The sequence below is a fragment of the Plecotus auritus genome (assembly GCF_963455305.1).
Source record: "Plecotus auritus genome assembly, chromosome: 8".
Lineage (NCBI taxonomy): Eukaryota > Metazoa > Chordata > Mammalia > Chiroptera > Vespertilionidae > Plecotus > Plecotus auritus.
This window is the reverse complement of record NC_137782.1, coordinates 59,746,235-59,765,148: the sequence shown is the minus strand read 5'-3', so window position 1 is coordinate 59,765,148 and position 18,914 is coordinate 59,746,235. Positions and strand designations below refer to the sequence as shown.

At 42.7% G+C, this 18,914-nt stretch overlaps 1 protein-coding gene across 1 annotated transcript in view; it reads right to left on the bottom strand.

Moving 5' to 3' along the window:
• Positions 1-18,914, bottom strand: part of RBL1 (RB transcriptional corepressor like 1) — a gene marked incomplete at its 5' end in the record, with an annotated part of 76,384 nt that overhangs the window by 33,391 nt on the left and 24,079 nt on the right. The window contains 5 exons of the mRNA XM_080684193.1: positions 2,818-2,950; positions 3,711-3,875; positions 11,156-11,293; positions 17,620-17,723; positions 18,146-18,258. Of these exons, the coding sequence (XP_080540319.1) occupies positions 2,818-2,950; positions 3,711-3,875; positions 11,156-11,293; positions 17,620-17,723; positions 18,146-18,258 (653 nt within the window). The remainder of the gene's footprint in view (positions 1-2,817; positions 2,951-3,710; positions 3,876-11,155; positions 11,294-17,619; positions 17,724-18,145; positions 18,259-18,914) is intronic.

Here is an 18,914-nt window from a genome sequence, read left to right as displayed (position 1 = left end):
TCAGTCCATAAATCATTATATAAATAACTAGAGGCCCGGTGCACAAAATTCGTGCATGGGGGGGTGTGTCCCTCAGCCCAGCCTGCACCCTCTCCAATCTGGGACCCCTTGAGGGATGTCCGACTGCCTGTTTAGGCCTGATCCTACCGGGCAGTTGGACATCCCTCTCACAATCCAGGACTGCTGGCTCCCAACCACTCACCTGCCTGCCTTCCTGATTGTCCCTAACCGCTTCTGCCTGCAGGCCTGATCATCCCTAACCACTCCCCTGCCAGCCTGATTGATGCCTAACTGCACCCCTGCCAGCTCGATTGCCCTTAACTGCCCTCCCCTGTTGGCCTGGTCACCCCTAACTGCCCTCCCCTGCAGGCCTGATACCCCCCAACTGCCCTCCCCTGCAGGCCTGGTCTCCCCTAACTGCCCTCCCCTGCTGACCTGGTCACTCCTAACTGCCCTCCTCTGCCAGCCTCATCACCCCTAACTGCTTTCCCCTGCTGGTATGGTCCCCCCACAACTGCCCTCCCTTGCAGGCCTGGGTTCCCCCAAACTGCCCTCCCATACAGTCCTGGTCCCCCGCAACTGCCTTCCCCTGCAGGCCTGGTCCCCAACTGCCCTCCCCTGCAGGCCTGGTCCCTCCCAACTGCCTTCCCCTGCAGGCCTGGTCCCCAACTGCCCTCCCCTGCAGGCCTGGTCCCTCCCAACTGCCTTCCCCTGCAGGCCTGGTCGCCCCCAACTTCCCTCCTTTGCCGGCCTAGTCACCCCTAACTGCCCTCCCCTGCAGGCTTGATTGCCCCCAACTGCCCTCCCTTGCTGGCCATCTTGTGGTGGCCATCCTGTGTTCACATGGGGGCAGGATCTTTGACCACATGGGGCAGCCATCTTGTGTGTTGGACAGATGGTCAATTTGCATATTACTCTTTTATTAGATAGGGTTACTAGATAGAATAGCTGTGCATCATGATTAGTGATCAATCACTTCTTTGTCTGTCGGTGATTGGTCAGGAAACATCTGTTATCCAATTCATGCAGACAACAAAACATATACCAAGCTATGCTTCCCTTATTTCCCAGTGGTAAACCCACACAACATTTTATCAACAGACAAATGAAAGAGGGAATCATCAGAAAAAAAGATGTAAGTGCAACAAAGAAATAAAAAGTGATAGTGCTGAAAGTGAGATTAAAATAAGAGTGTCAATGAAGTTATAGAAGAAAAGCTGACTCTGGGAATATTATTGACACTCGCATTGTTCAAGAGATTTACATATGTAGCTAGAAGTACTTTGTAAAGATGAAACTTATGGATATAAAAGAAAAGTTTTTGTGACAAAAAGATGATATCCAACAGGAAGTAATGATGGCAAAAGAGAAACTCAGATATTTCACAGCACTGAAAGCACAAAGAATAAAATGTTGAAAGCTGGGAGCATTTTATATCTTGCTTCTTGGCACTGTCTTCATTTCAGCTCAAATAAACTCTTATAAAAATTCTCAAAAGTGCCCTGACTGGTTTGGCTCAGTGGATAGAGCGTCGGCCTGTGGACTGAAAGGTCCCAGGTTTGATTCCGGTCAAGGGCATATACCTTGGTTGCGGGCACATCCCCAGTAGGAGGTGTGCAGAAGGCAGCTGAATCGGTGTCTCTCTCATTGATGTTTCTAACTCTCTATCCCTCTCCCTTCCTCTCTGTAAAAAAGCAATAAAATATATATATAAAAAAATTCTCAAAAGTAAATAAGTAAATAAAATGTTGAAAACTGATCCAATATGAGTTTAAAAGACAGAAAATGGATGCTCCACTCAGTCTGAGAAGGGAGCAAACACTGTTTAAATTATTTTCTGTAAGTTTTTAAAAAAGACAAATAAAACACTTCTATTCTCAATGTTTTTAATGTTTTAAATTATATTGTACTAAGTAAATATTTTTACTTCTTGTTCATTTCTCTAATCAAATAATTGGTAGAGAATTTTTAAAGTTTTGACAAGATTTTTAAAGGTTATAAAACAATCCTAGTTATTCCTCTTGTTTATGATTATTATTTTATATGCACAGCTTGCACATTTTTACAATCTTGTACTACATGTATAGCAAAGCACATGCATGCATGCATGCACCCACATACACATAAAAACTATAGTTCAAAAATGGATCTTGAGCTGTTTTACTATGTACACTGAATACTTTGTTCATCTGAGGTTTGTTCAGAGATATTCTGTAGTCAAAAGATTTTCTTAACTGATTTAAGAAAAAATAAAGCAAGAGCTACATAATCCAGAAAATGTACACATCAGTATGCTGTATCACAAGAGAAAATAAGGAAAGATGCACTAAAATCTTCCTATTCGTAAGGTTCAAATGAACTATTTTAAGAACATAGTATAAATAAGGCAGTCATTAGATAAACTTTAGCATCCCAGTGAGTTCTCAGCTCCGCTTTAAATACTTATCTTTCTATAGAGACATGCATAGACAGAGAGAAAATATAACTTTTGTCACATTTAAAAATTAGGTATTTAGCCTATTAAGAAATAGTTTTCCAACATCATTTAGAAAAGGTGTGTTTATTAAAAGGCCAAGATATATTTTCACAATAATTGACACTGAAATTACAAAAAATAATTACATTCAAAATCAGATTGGAAATCTTATTACTTTAACTTAAAAAGTATAAAATGAGCCACACTACGAGGTTGACGTAAGCATTAATCCTTCTTTCAAATCCTGATCCGAAGAAATAAAAAATATGTTAATAAGACTTGACATTTTCTCTGAAAAAATTATTTGTTATTTTTCATTGTTTTACTAATGCTGAACCTACCCCTTCGAAGACTTCCACTGTCCGTCCGAACTTCTTTGACCCTTGGATGCATTAGAGGAGACATTGGCATCATGGGAAGATGACCCTGGATATTTCCCCCATTTCCTGTTTCAAAGTTATTTGGAAATATAACCTGTTGAAAACAAAAGCCCTTTGCTTTACATACAGATAAACCTACTGATGAAAACTTGTAACAGAAAAAATGAGAAAAATCTTAACTTCTTTAACTATGTAATTTCTGTTCCCTTTTTTCTTCACAAAATTGCTCAATAGTTAATATTGTTAAATTGTGTGTAGAATTAATCACACTTAATCTTATCATCTATCTATGTAAGTTTATCGACAATTAGAAGTAAACCTATGAGGTAGGCATTTTCACTCTTTACCTAGAGATGAGAAAAATGAAGCTCAAAATGTGATTGCCCAAGGACACACTGCTACAAAGTAACAGAGCAAGAGCATTAACTCAAATCCATTTCTTTCAAATTCATAACTTTTTTTTTACTTTCCCAATGGGTTCTATAATGGAAATATTGATGAATACTAAAGATTGCCCCATTAATCACAGTGCTGCAAAAGACAAAAGATATATGGAAGAGAGATTTCAAGAAACCATTTTCTTTAAGTTCTTCTGGTTTTGGACAGTTCCTTCAGTAGGTTGGGATTAGGGCAAAGACCATCAAACCTCAGAGGGAAGGCAGGGGAGGGGAGGGGGTAAAAGATCAACCAAAGGACTTGTATGTATGCATATAAGCATAACCAATGGACAAAGACAGCAGGGAGGTGAGGGTATGTACTGGGTGGGGGAGTGGGGGGGATGTGCACGAATTTCATGCATTGGGTCTCTAGTTATTTTATAAAATGACAGGATTATTGGCCTTTCTCTGACTCACTTCTTCACAAGTAGGAACTTTGTTTGCAGAAGCCTGGAGAGCCTCCCACAGTGCAGAATCATGATTCCATGCTAAGCTCTCCAAAATCTGTTCTTCGATGCTGTTCAGGTGTTTCACCATGTCCCTGGAAAGTCCCTCCTCTGAGCGGATCACCACCTCAATAACCTGGTGACAAGAAAATTGAGCAGATAATGCACTCTCAAGCAATCAGTTCTAGACTGGGTGGGCTTGCATGTATGAATAGCTCTGTGTTATTAATGACACAAAATCAAGGATATCGTTTAAGTAGTTTCTTTAAAATTTATCATTATTGTTGAAAGTTATACAGATGTACCCTTTATTGCCCATTGATCCCTTCTAGCCTGCCCCTTCTCCCACCCTAAGCCTTCACCACACTATTGTCTGTGTCCTTGGGTTATGCATATAATTTCTTTGGTTAATGTTTTTATTGATTTTATGATTTTAGAGAGGAAGAGAGAGGGAGAGAGAGAAAATCTATGAGAGAAACATTGAGTAGCTGACTCCTGCAAGCTCCCTATTGGGAATGGAGCCTGGGCATGTGCCCTGACCAGGATTGAACTGGGGACATGTCGGTGCATGGGACAATGCTCAACCAACTAAGCCACACCAGTCAGGGCTGAAGGAGTTTTTAAGATCTTCAAAATACTTTCACATATATTTGTTTTTCATGCTTTCTTTATACATGGAAAATTAAGACAATGACAGGTGAAAACTGGGTAATAGCCCAATAATGGCAGAAGTCAGGTTTTGGGTTCCCAGCCCATTGCTATTTTGAATTTACTGCTATTTTGAATTCATACTATTCTTCCTAATAGCTCAAAAGGAGAAAATGAATAATATTACATTTAGAAGGGACTTTGTTTTTATATACTATAATTACATTTTAATAAGAGTAAATATCTATGGAGGGAGTGAGCAAAGAAGAAAAAGAAGAGAACTCATGGACATGAACAGCAGTGTGGTGAATGCTGGGGAAAGGAGGGTGGGTGGAAGAGGAAGAGGGCATAAATGGTGATGGGGAAAACAAAATTAAATTGGCCTGTGTTGCATAATTGTTAGAGCATCGGCCTGTGCACCAAAGGGTGGAGGGTTCGATTGCCGGTCAAGGGCACATACCTGTGTTGCAGGTTCAATCCCTGGCCCTGGGTCGGGGCACATGCAACTAATTAATATGTTTCTCTTACATCAATGTTTCTCTCTCCCCTTCCCACCCTTCCATTCTTCCCGCTCTCTCGAAAAAATATCCTCAGGTGAGGATTAAGAAAACAAACAAACAAACAAAAAGAGTAAGTATCTAGGACAGGGGTGGGCAAACTTTTTGACTCGAGGGCCACAATGGGTTCTTAAACTGGACCAGAGGGCCGGAACAAAAGCATGGATGGAGTGTTTGTGTGAACTAATACAAATTCAAAGTAAAGGAGCGGAGGGGAGAGCAAGAGAACCCTCCACTCTCTTGGCTCCGCGGGCTGGTTAGAACAGCCGAACGGGCCGTAGTTTGCCCACGGCTGATCTAGGACAATGTAAGTATATACACAAAAGTATTAATACTGATTATTTATCATTAGAATTTTAATATTTACATTTTTAGATAGCATATGAAATGATCTTGTTTTATTATCCAGTCTCCATATTTTTTGATTAAAGGATTTAATCTATTTGCATTAAAGTAATTAAAGTAATTGTTGATATTGTTATGTATTTATTGCCATTTTATTATTCATATTTTCGAATTTTTTCTTCTTAAAGAAGACCCTTTAGCATTCTTGTAATACTGGTTTGGTGGTGGTGAACTCCTTTAGCATTTTCTTGTTGGAGAATCTCTTAATCTGCTCTTCCTTTCCAAATGATAACTTTGTTGGATAATCTTGGTTGTAGGTCCTTGCTTTTTCTTTTTTTTTTTTTTATGTTTTTATTGATTTTTTTTAAAGAGAAAGGAACAGAGAGGGATAGTTAGAAATATTGATGAGAGACACATTAATTGGCTGCTTCCTGCTAGCCCCCCACTGGGGATCGAACCCACAACCAGGACATGTGCCCTTACCAGGAATTGAACCCATGTGACCTCTTGGTTCATGGGTTGATACACAACCACTATGCAAGCATGTAGATCCTTGTGTTTCATGACTTTGAATATTTTGTGACAATCTCTCTAGGCCTGCAAAGTTTCTATTTAGAAATCAGCTGACAGTCTATGGGTTCTCCCTTGTGGATAACTGCTTTTAAGATTCTTTTTATCTTTTATCTTTGGTATTTTAATTGATGTCCTGCTGTGGGCCTCTTTGGGTTCATCTTGTTTGGGCCAATGTGCTTTCTGAACTAAATGTCTATTCCCAGAGAAACCAAGATGGCAGCATAGGTAAGCACCTAAACTGCTGCCTCGCACAACAATTTCAAAACTACAACTAAAAGACAGAACGGACACCATCCAGAACCACAGGAAAGCTGGCTGAGTGAAAATTCTACAACTAGAAGGAAAGAGGAAAGGTCACGGAGAATCAGAGGAACGGCAAAGGAGGGCTGAGGTACGGAGATGCGCGCAGACAGGAAGGGCGGCTGAGTGCCTGGCTGACTTTCTCTGGCGGGAGGGGGAAGGAAGCCCCCTACTGCACTGAACCCCAGTTCCGACTGCACTGAAACCCAGTTCTGGGTGAAACCCCGTGGACCCAGGCTCATACAGGGGGAGTCTGTACTGTCAGGTAGAGAGAAAGGCACAGAGACTCAGAGACCCGGGGGAGCCGCGGCGGGTCTGGAGGGGCGCGCGCACGCACACGCGAGTGCTCGCAGAGACAGCTGAATGCGGAGGTTGCCACAGGCATTCCCTAGTGGAAGGGGGTCGGAAGCTCCTGACTGCACTGAACCCTAGTTCCGACTGCACTGAACCCCAGTTCCGGGCGAGCCCCTGGGGACCCATGCTCTTACAGGGGGAATCTGGACTGTCAGGTGGAAACTCAGGGGAGTCACGGAAGGCAGAGGTCTGGAGGCGCGCACGCAAGGGCAGGGCTGACGGGAAGCCAAGACTGTCTGCTCCGCCCTGAGACTCCGCCCCATCCAAGCTGAGCACAGAAGCTTATGCAATTTTGCAAGTATAATCCTATAAGGCTGTCTCCAGCACCGAACTTCTCCCAGCATAGACACAGCTGATCCTCACAGCCAACTGGCCTGGAGGTCTATTCCTCCCAGTGATACCAACAACAATCAAGACTTAACTACAACAAGGCTGTACACACAGTCCACAAAGGGGTGCACCAAGAGTGTCCACCTCAGGTTAACTGGGGAGGCCAACCCACTGGGCCATATAAGAAACCTAGCACACAAAAGCTACCCTACCAACTCAGGGAAGCAGCGAAAATGCAGAGGCAAAGAAACAGATCACAAACGAAAGAAATGGAGGAAAACAAAGGACTGGATGTAGAATTCAAAACCACAGTTATAAGGCTTTTCAAGAATATCCTAGAAAAGGCCGATAAATTTAGCGAGACCCTCGAAGATATGAAAAAGGACCAACGAGAAATTAAACATACACTGACTGAAATAAAAAATATTATACAGAGACCCAACAATAGACTAGAGGAACACAAAAATCAAGTCAAAGAATTGAAATACAAAGAAGCAAAAAACACTCAACCGGAAAAGCAAAGAGAAAAAATAATCCAAAAAGTTGAAGATAGTGTGAGGAGCCTCTGGGACAACTTCAAGTGTACCAACATCAGAATTATGGGGGTGCCAGAAGAAGACAGAGAGCAAGATACTGAAAACCTATTTGAAGAAATAATGACTGAAAACTTCCCCCACATGGTGAAAGAAATAGACTTACAAGTCCAGGAAGCGCACAGAACCCCAAACAAGAGGAATCCAAAGAGGACCACACCAAGACACATCATAATTAAAATGCCAAGGGCAAAAGACAAAGAGAGAATATTAAAAGCAGCAAGAGAAAAACAGTTAATTACCTACAAGGGAGCACCCATACGATTGTCAGCTGATTTCTCAACAGAAACTATGCAGGCCAGATGGGAGTGGCAAGAAATATTCAAAGTGATGAATAGCAAGAACCTACAACCAAGATTACTCTACCCAGCAAAGCTATCATTCAGAATGGAAGGTCAGATAAAGAGCTTCACAGATAAGAAAAAGCTAAAGGAGTTCATCACCACCAAACCAGTATTATATGAAATGCTGAAAGGTATTCTTTAAGAAGAGGAAGAAGAAAAAAGTAAAGATAAAAATTATGAACAACAAATACATATCTATCAACAAGTGAACCTAAAAATCAAGTGAATTAAAAATCTGAGGAACAAAATGAACTGGTGAATATAATAGAATTAGGGGCATAGAAAGGGAATGGACTGATAATTATCAGGGGGAAAGGGTATGGGGTTGCAGGAAGAGACCGGACAAAAATCGTACACCTATGGATGAGGACAGTGGCAGGGAGGTAAGGGCAGAGGGTGGGGTGGGAACCAGGTGGAGGGGAGCTATGTGGGGGGAAAGGAGAAACAATTGTAATAATCTGAACAATAAAGATTTATTAAATTAAAAAAAAATAAATGTCTATTCCCTTTACCAGGTTAGGGAATCATTTTTTCAAATAAGCTTTCAATTCCTTGATCTTTCTCTTCTCTTTTTGGCATGCCCATGAGGTGAATTGTTGGTACATCTGAAGCCTCAGAGGCTCCTTAAACTATCCTAATTTTTTGGGATTCTTTTTGCTATTCTGATCGGATATTTTGTGCTACCTTATCTTCCAAATCACTAATTTGATTCCCTGCTTCTTCTACCCTCCTGTTGATTCCTTATACTGTAGTCTTGATTTCAGCAATTATATTTTTTTCTGACTGGTTTTTATGTTTTCTTTCTCCATTTTTATGTTTCCTATCTATTTGTTGAAATTCCAAGTTCATCTACTTTTCCCCTACATTCATTGAGCATTCTTTTTTGAAAAATATTTTTTATTTTTATTGATTTCAGAGAGGGAGAGGGAGAGACAGAAGCATCAATGATGAGAGAGAATCATTGATTGGCTGCCTCCTACTGGGGATTGAGCCCGCAACCCGGACATGGGCCCTTGACCAGAATGGAACCTGAGACCCCTTGGTCTGCAGGCTGATGCTCTATCCACTGAGCCAAATTGGCTAGGGCTCATTGAGCATTCTTATAACCAGTGGTTTTAACTCTGGATCTGGTAGATTGCTTAACTCCATTTTGTTTAGTTCTTTTTCTGGAGTTTTGGGACATGTTTCTTTGTCTCCTCATTTTGGCTGCCTGTGTTTGTTTCTATGTTTGTTTCTGCTATGTCTCCCAGAGTGGACTTATGTAGTATGTGTCCTATAGGGTCCAATGGCACAGTCTCCCTGGTTACCCAAGCTGCGGGCTCTAGGTTCAACCCTCTCTATGTGCTGTATGCACCCTCCTGTTGTAATTGAGCCTGATTGCTATTGGCATGTTAAAGGGAGGGATTTACCTCAAGGCCGATTGGCTGCAAGAATGGCCATGACTACACTGCAGGAGTTGCTGTGTAGGGGTCAAACCTATGGAGCAAAATGCATTTCAGCAAGACTCTGGTGCCCATTGAGACCACTCCTTAAGTGTGTCACTCAAGGAGTGGTTGGGTGGTGCTTTGGCTTGGTCTGAAGCTATCTACTGGTTCCACTGTCCCTGAGGCCTCCTAGGAGGTGCAGGCCAAGATCAGCTGCCGCTGTGCCCTGCCTGGGGTCACCTGGCATGAGCTAACAGAGCAATCTGCAGATGGCTGCTACTTGTTGGGCTTCAAGGTGCCTGGGAGAGACCAAGTTATGAACCGAGGCCAGCTGGTGCTGCTAGTGCTTAGCCTAGGGCAGTGGTCGGCAAACTGCGGCTCGCGAGCCACATGCGGCTCTTTGGCCCCTGAGTGTGGCTCTTCCACAAAATACCACTGCCTGGGCAAGTCTATTTTGAAGAAGTGGCATTACAAGAAGTTTTAAGTTTAAGAAATTTGGCTCGCAAAAGAAATTTCAATCATTGTACTGTTGATATTTGGCTCTGTTGACTAATGAGTTGTGTTTTTTTTTAATATATATATTTTATGGATTTTAGAGAGGAAGTGAGAGGGAGAGAGAGATAGAAACATCAAATGATGAAAAAGAATCATTGATTGGCTGCCTCCTGCATGCCTCCTACTGGGAATTGAACCCGCAACCCCAAGCATGTGCCCTTGGCCAGAATCGAACCTGGAACCCTTCAGTCCGCAGGCTGACGCTCTATCCACTGAGCCAAACCGGCTAGGGCTTGACTAATGAGTTTGGCAACCACTGGCCTAGGGCCACTTAGCAAGAGGTTCAGAGCAGGCCAGGGACATACTACTAATTGTTTGAGGTTTGTGAACCTTTGAGAAATTTTAGGAGTCTGCAGCATGAGCCAAAACAGGCTATTTGTATGGAAAAGCCACTGGAAATGGCTTTAGTGTGTCTGAAAGTTATATGGGTGAAGTCTCAGGGAATCAACAGAGTGGGGTGAACAGTATTAGCCAGGCTGATGAAGACCCAGATATGGAGCCTATCTGCTGGCTCTATGGGGGAAGTGCTCAGCAAAGGAAAAATGGTCTCTGACAGCACTTCTGTTTGAAAGAAAGTCGTCCTTCCAACCATCATCCCAAAGCCAGACAATTTAGTTCTTCCCCATATGTCCCTGGGGCTTTTTGAACTGCTGCCCCAGCATTGGAATCGAGATGTGAATCTAAATAAGTCCATACACAGGCCATTTAAGAGGCACTGCCTGGGACTGCATCTCACTCAGTCAGAATCCAGACTGGTTTTCACAGCCAAAGTTATGGAGACTTCTCTTCCCAGCATTAGAACCCTGGGCGGGGGTACCTGGTGTGGGGCTGGGGCCCCTTGTTCCTCATGGGGAACCTCTGCATCAGAGCTATCCCTCCTGATTTTTAATTGCCACTATGAGTGAGGGACCAGCCTATGCTGCATCTCTGCCTCTCCTACCAGTCTTGATGTAGTTTCTTTTTTTTATATATCCTTAGTTATAGGACTTCTGTTCAGACTTCAGGTGGTTCTGAATAATGGTTGTTCTGTACTTCAGTTGTCATTTTCATGTGGTTGTGGGAGGAAGGGAATACTGCATTCAACTACTCTACCATCTTGAGAGGAAGCCCAGGATTATGATTTTCATTCATAAATATGGAAAATTCAAAGTTAACTACTTAGTTTCTGTTGTATTTGCCAGTCAGTGACAGAAACAAAACCAAACCTATGAGATTGGCTTAATTTAAATATACCCTTCATTCTCTCCCCTTTGTCCTTGATTCCACCCAAAAGGAATATGTTTTCAGAATACCTCTGGGAATATTTTCCAAACATTAGTACAGCATGTTTCCTCAGCATTAAGATAAATAGAATTCTATGTGAGGTGCACCATATGTGAGGTTTTCATCTCACCTTATAAAAATAAAATGGCCGCAAATTGAGAACTTCAATAATCCAGGGGAAAGTACGAGGTGAGCTATAAGCAAAGAGCACAATTTCCAAACAACAGGCCATCAAGGAACGATGGAATATATCTTGCTCTAAAAGAACCTTGGAAAAGAGAAAGACCACAGTTTAATATTTCTAACAATTTCAGCCTTTGTCACTCTATAAAGAAGACTATAGAAATAAGATAAAATCACTTGTACACATTATATTATACTAGATTATCAAAGATAAAAATTTGAATTCTCAAACTTGGTAAAGAGTTTTCTTATATAATCCTACTCAATGGTAGATATATTTAAATGAGGCATAGATCACAACCTGCTTTGAAAATTGAGCAAATAACAAAACAGTCAATATTCCCATTAAAAGAAAAGCACTAGAAATTTTTAATAGGTTTTATTACCAGTGTTTTGTCAACATAAGGGCTTATTAATAAAAATAGTAAAATTAAAGGTATTATAATTTCACAGCTAAGACGTTAAAAAGTTCAGAGAAAGAGTTATTTTACTAAGATAAATTCTTGTTTCATCATTGAGTTTAAGGTTCAACATCAGTTTTAGTATTAAACAGGCTATTTATTGCCATCCTTCTTTCAAATATCATTCCAAATCAACAAAGAGAATAAGAAACAGAAACTATTATGTAGAAAGATAGGAGTCATCTGTAACTGCAAACCATCTTATATAATAAAGAGCTAATATGCTAATTAGAACAAACAGCTGAACGACTGTTTCAGACGACATCTTGGACAACCATCCGGATGACCTTCCAGACAAAGCCAGGGCTGCTAGGGCCGGCCGAGGCTGTGAGGGGCTGCGAGTGCCAAACCCCTTGCACGAATTTCGTGCATCGGGCCTCTAGACTATATAATAAAAGCCCAGCGACTGTTACAGTGGAACAACCAGTTGCTGCCACCCGCGCTGCTGCAGAGCTCGAGGGCCCTGGGGCCAGTTGCGATGCCACCACCAAGGCGCTAGTAAAGAACGTGAAGGTGGCCAGCGTGAGCATGCAGCTTGAGATGAAGGCTTTTTGGGACGAATTCAATCAGCTGGGCACTGAGATGATATCACCAAGGCTGGCAGGTACCCCTCTCCCTGCTGCGACCCTCCTCACATGGCGCCAGTCTCAGGCAGCAGACTTTGGCCCAATCCACGTGAGTGAGACTGAGAAGTGGGGTAGGGGGCACGGCCTGGCCACCTGTGGGTCCTTCTTGGCGTGGGCCAGCTCCTCCGCTGAGTCCCGGCTCTAGCGACAGCCACCTGGCGCCCTGGGTTGAGGGTACTACTCGGGATGCCAGGAAGGCGGCGGAGAGAAACCCTGTGGACCTGCCGCTGGACCAGCAGCCCAGGACCCAGGACTGCCACAAACGGACCGGCTCAGAGCACACCGAGCTTGGGGGAAAGGCAGCCGCCTGTGAGAGGCCTTGCCACCAGCCAGCTCCCAGTGGATCCCACCTCAAAGGAAATTTGGTCTTTGGTTCCTTAGTTCAGTCTATCCTAGCTAAAGAGGAGCAGCTGGGTACATTTTGGGGGGAGAATTAAGACTCTAAAACAGTGTGTTCTGTTCCATGGAGATTGCTACCAGGTTGTCTTAGGCCTAAATTCAGGGTGATTGTGGGGCCTGGCTCTACCACTGGGGCCCGTCTTCCAATCTGTCTGTATTTGTTATAAGGCCCCAAAGAGAAGAAGGGGAACAAGTTTTTGGATGCAATGGATTTGACCAACAGACAAAGGCGAGTGCTGGGCTATGTCTAATGTACACACAGAGATACCAGCTCTGAGTCGGCCTGGCCAAAGGGAGCTCAGGGTCTGTTTGCAGAGCCTTCTCCTGGTTTCTGTTTCCTTGCTGAGACCGTCCTCCCTGGGAAGCCTGGGGCCCATGCTCAGCTCCAGCTCAGTGAGTCTTCTCCAGGCCTCTCCCTCTAGCTGGCCACGCCCCAGATTGGCTCCCCTACCCCGATCGGGGGCAGGGCTGGCTGGACCCCACCCGTGTACGAATTTGTGCACTGGGCCTCTAGTATATTTATAAAGACTAGAAGTGGATGAAAGAATGACAAATTACTAAGAATAAAGGAAAATGGTCAAACATAACAGCCTGAAGAGACACACTAAAAACAAATTTGCTCTATGCAACCTGAGAAGAAACAAAGCAAGCAAAGGCACAGGCAGAATAGAAAGCAGTGGTTGGGCAAGGGGCCAACACGGATGGATGTTATAGTTAGAACTATACCTATCCAACCCCCACTCTAAGGAGTTAAAAGATAGGCCTCTAGTCTATCCCAACAGAGAACCTTAGAATTATTCTCTGTAGAACTGAACTGGAGAGATTTGAAACTGGAGAACACAAGGCATAGAAGACTGAGGTTTTAGGTAGAAATTTACAGACTAAATTGGGACATCAAGTTTCTCTTCCTTGTTCTGCTCAACCACAGCAACTGTGAGGCAAAAGATTAGCAGATACTTCTCTAGAGAAACCAAAATATTAGCAAAACAGTTGAGGGTCTCTAATACTACATAATCACCTGAGGCTGGTGAGCTTTTATTTTATTTTTTTAAATATGATTTTTATTGATTTTAGAGAGAGAGGAAAGGAGAGGGAGAGAGAGAGAAACATCGATGTGAGAACATCTATCGGTTGCCTCCTGCACATGCCCCAACTGGGGATTGAACCCATAACCTGTGCATGTGCCCTGACTGGGAATCAAACCTTTCGGGACAATGCTCAACCAACTGAACTACACTGCGAGGGCAAGGCTGGTGCACTTTTATTCCCACTCTTGCATACAGAGCTTTTGAATCAAACTGTCAACATAAGGGTTTATTAGTGTCTCATTTTTAGTGCCTCATCCAAATAAAAGTAAAAGTAAATATCCAAGAATGATCCCACATTAGAGGAAAACTTCCAACTGAAAGACAAAGATCAAAATAAACAGAAAAGAAACAAAGGAAACAGACAATTCAAGCAATAGAACACAATGTCAAAAAATCTAAATTAATAACCCCAGAGAGAAAGAGATCTTAGAAATTAAAATATAGCTAAAATAAAAAACTTTATTAGGATTGAATGATGAAAAGTTGAATAAAATATCCTGACAATTATTTTTAAAAAGACAAAAAAAAAAAGAGAAGTGTCAGCTGGTATGGCTCAATTGGCTGAAAGTCATTCCAAGCACAAAGAGGTCACTGGTTAGATTTCCAGTCAGGCCACATACCTAGGTTTCTGGCTTGATCCCCAGTAGGGGGCATGCAGGAGGCAGCTAATCAATGTTTCTCTCTCTCCCTCTCTTCCTCTCTCTCTAAAAATCAATAAAAACGTAATTCTTTAAAGTAAAAGAAAAACAAGAGAAGAAAATTAATCCTGAACATCCCCATCTGAAAAGTAAAATCTACAGTGAGATAAATCAGCGGGCAATATATTACATAAGAAATAATGCAATAAAATGACCCCAAACTGCTGGACATATTTTTGGGATTAAAAGAACAATTTTGCTCAGTTGTTGAGTGTCTACCTATGAACCAGGAGGTCACGGTTTGATTCCTGGTCAGGGCACATGCCCAGGTTGCAAGCTCAATTCCCAATGGGGGGCATATACGAGTCAGTCAGTCAATGATTCTCTCTCATCATTGATGTTTCTATCTCTCTCTCCCACACCCTTACTCTCTAAAATCAGTAAAAATATATATTAAAAAAAATGAAAGAACAACTTTATAAGAATGCCCAACACATGAATGAAAAGACACAACAATAAGGCACTTTATTATAAATTTCAGTACATCAGTGATAAAAAGAAGGTATTGCCCTAACCCTGTGGTTGGCAAACTGTGGCTCGCGAGCCACATGCGGCTCTTTGGCCCCTGAGTGTGGCTCTTCCACAAAATACAATGGCCTGGGAGAGTCTATTTTGAAGAAGTGGTGTTAGAAGAAGTTTAAGTTTAAAAAATTTGGCTCTCAAAAGAAATTTCAATAGTTGTACTGTTGATATTTGGCTCTGTTGATTAATGAGTTTGCCGACCACTGCCCTAATCCATTGGTTGGCAAACTGCAGCTTGCGAGCCACATGTGGCTCTTTGGCCCCTGAGTGTGGCTCTTACACAAAATACCACGGCCTGGGCGAGTCTATTTTGAAGAAGTGGTGTTAGAAGAAGTTTAAAAAATTTGGCTCTCAAAAGAAATTTCAATCGTTGTACTGTTGATATTTGGCTCTGTTGGCTAATGAGTGCCGACCACTGCCCTAACCAGTTTGGGTCAGTTGATAAGAGTATCGGCCCAGGGACTGAAGGGTCCCAGGTTCAATTCTGGTCAAGGGCATGTACCTTGGTTGCAGGCTCCATCCCCAGCAGGGGGCATGCAGGAGGCAGCTGATTGATGTTTCTCTCTCATCAATGTTTCTAACTCTCTATCTCTCTCTCTTACTCTCTGTAAAATCAATTAAAGAAAAAGAGAGAGAGGATATTGCCCTGGCTGGGTCCTCAGTGGTTAGAGCGTCGGCCCACAGATGAAGGGTAGTGGGTTCAATTCCCGATTAAAGGTATGTATCTGGGTGGCAGGTTTTTGTTTTTTTCTTGAGTTGCAGGTTTGATCTTGTGCCCCACTAAGGGTGCATGGGAGGGGCAACCAATCAATGTGTCTCTATGGCATTGATGTTTCTCTCTCTCTCTTTCTCTCTCCCTCCCTCCCTGCAATCCTCCCTTCTACTCTAAAAATCAATGGAAAAAATATTCTTGGGTGAGGATTAACAAATACAAAAACAGGAAAGTAAACACAGGACACATACCAATAATAAGAATTAGAATGCCATTGGACTTGAATACAAAAGGAAAATGACTGTTCCTCTAGAATTCTAAATACAGGTAACTGCCAATCAAATGTGAGTCTAAAAAGCATTATGGGCATGTGCAGCGTAGCTGGCATGGCTCAGAGGTTGAACACTGACCTATGAACCAGGAGGTCATGGTTCAATTCCCAGTCAGGACACATGCCTGGGTTCTGGGCTCAAATCCCAGTGAGGTGTGTGCAGGAGGCAGCCGATCAATGATTCTCTCTCATCATTGATGTTTCTATCTCTCTCTCTCTCTTCCTTCTTTGAAATCAATACAAAAACACACACAGAAAAAAAAAACAAATAAAGAGAGAGAGAGAAAACTCTAAAATCCCTGGGAGGTATGGACAAATACCTTAATTATCAGTTGGCTTTAATATTCGAGGGAAGGGGGTTTATTAGCAGCTAACTGTGAATGAAGGATAAAAAAACAGTACCTTAATGGAAAGGATACTGATGGTGCACCAAAGACAAATTTTAGACATTTCACATTCCTGCCTAGATGTGACTAACTCTTGATGTGCCAAAGATAACTAAGGCCAACTAATATGTCATCTTGGCTAAGTTTGCCCTTAACCACTGATCCCCACAATGCTTTATACTGTAGAACCTCACAACACCCTGCTTCCAGGCTTAATATTTATATATATATATGTATACACACACACACACACACACACACATATATATATACACATACATACTAGAGGCCTGGTGCATGAAAATTCATGCACTGGAGGGGCTCCCTCAGCCCGGCCTAGCCCCTCTCACAGTCCGGGAGCCCTCAGGGGCGGGAGGCAACCTGGCGATCAGGGGAAGGTGACGCCCCCATCACACCTCTGCTGCTGCCACTGCCAGCAGTGCAAGCCTCAGCCAGCCCTGGTTACCTGAGCCTTGGGCGGCCCTGGGTGGCTAGGCAGATGCCATCCGAGGCTTGCCTGTGCCTTGGGCCGGCCCTGGGCGGTTGGGGGGCTGAGGGGACTGGGGGACTCCGGAGGCAGGCGTGCAGAGCAGCAGGGCCCACCTTGCCATGAGCCTGCCACCCTGGGGGGGCGGAGGGGACTGGGCGCACCATCTTGTGGCTGTGGGCGCCACCATCTTTGAGGGTGTGGTAGTCAATTAGCATATTCCCTCCTTATTGGCTGTGGGTGCCTCCATCTTTGAGGGCATGGCATTCAATTAGCATATTCTCTCCTTATTGGCCGTGGGCATCACCATCTTTGAGGGCGTGGCAGTCAATTAGCATATTCCCTCCTTATTGGCTACGAGCGCCGCCATCTTTGTGACGGCATGAGGGTCAATTAGCATATTCCCTCTTTGTTAGATAGTATATGTATATATATATATTTTAAAATATATATTTATTGATTTCAGAGAGGAAGGGAGAGAAAGATAGAAATATCAACGATGAGAGAGAATCACTGATGGGCTGCCTCCTGCACGTCCCCTACTGGGGATTGAGCCCGCAATTTGGGCATGTGCCCTGACCAGGACCCGAATGCAGGATCTCCTGAATCATAGGTCGATGGTCAACCACTGAGCCACGCCAGCCGGGCCAGGCTTAAGATTTATGAACCTTGCTAGTGGCTGAGAGAGGCAATTTACTTACTGACATGTCCATTCCATGAAGTCTTCGTGTTTCCTGAACCATTACAGTCTCTAGTATTTTATAATACAAAATTTCTGCAAGCTTTAGCCTGTTTACAGCAAAGTCTTAGGGGGAAAAAAGGGAAAATGTGTTAATGAAACATAGCTGTTAAGGACTAAAGAACAAAACATATAAACTTAAATCGAATAAATTAAGAAAGCAGGGAACCCTGGCTGGTTGCTCAGTGGTTAGAGCCACAGCCCAAAGAGTCAGGGATTCAATTCCAGGTCAAGGGCATGTACCTCAGTTGCAGGTTTGATCCCCGGCCCAGGTTGGGGTGCAAACGGGAGATAACCAATTAATGTGTCTCTTACATTGATGTTTTTCTCTCTTTCCCAATCCTCCTCCCTCCCGTCCACTCTCTCTCTCAAAAAAAAAAAAAAAAAAAAAGAATAGCAGGGAAGGAAAAAACTTGAATTTCTACTTTTTTTGGGGGGACAATCTGTCTATTTTTATTGCTCTATTAGCTTTAGTTTTGTCTTCTTACCTATGTGAGATCCTGGTTGTTCATCTGTTGATTGAGTATAGTGTTGACAGAAAGCCTCTCCTATTTCTTTCACTATTTTCATAATATTTTCCATAGGATTACGCATACAAGATCTATTAAATGTAACAGGAACTCAATTACCAGGAAAAAAACAACAACTCAGCCTACCAACATTTCTTCTTTTAAGAATTAGCTTGTTTTTTCATGATCAAAGTTCTAGTCTCAGTTGTATACCGAAAGAGTCCCAAATTAGATGAATCCAAAGAGGCCCACACCAAGACACATCATAATTAAAATGCCAAAGTTTAAAGACAAAGAGAGAATCTTAAAAGCAGCAAGAGAAAAGCAGTTAGTTACCTACAAGGGAGCAACCATACAATTGTCAGCTGATTTCTGAACAGAAACTTTGCAGGCCAGAAGGGAGTGGCAAGAAATATTCAAAGTAATAAAAAGCAAGGACCTACAACTTAGATATATAAGCTAGCATATTTCAAACAAGTCTACAGCCTCTAAATGAAATAATTTGACATTATGTTTAGGAATTTCAATCTTAGAAGCATCAACATCTGCCATATTATGCTTGTATTTATGACATTCTAGAAAAGACAAAACTATTTCTTTCACCAGGTAGGGGAAGTTTTCTGTCATTATTTCAAGTAGGTTTTCAATATCTTGCTCTTTCTCTTCTCCTTCTGGCACCCCCATAATGCGAATATTAGTACACTTGAAGTTGTCCCTCAGGCTCCTTACATTGTCTTCATATTTTTGG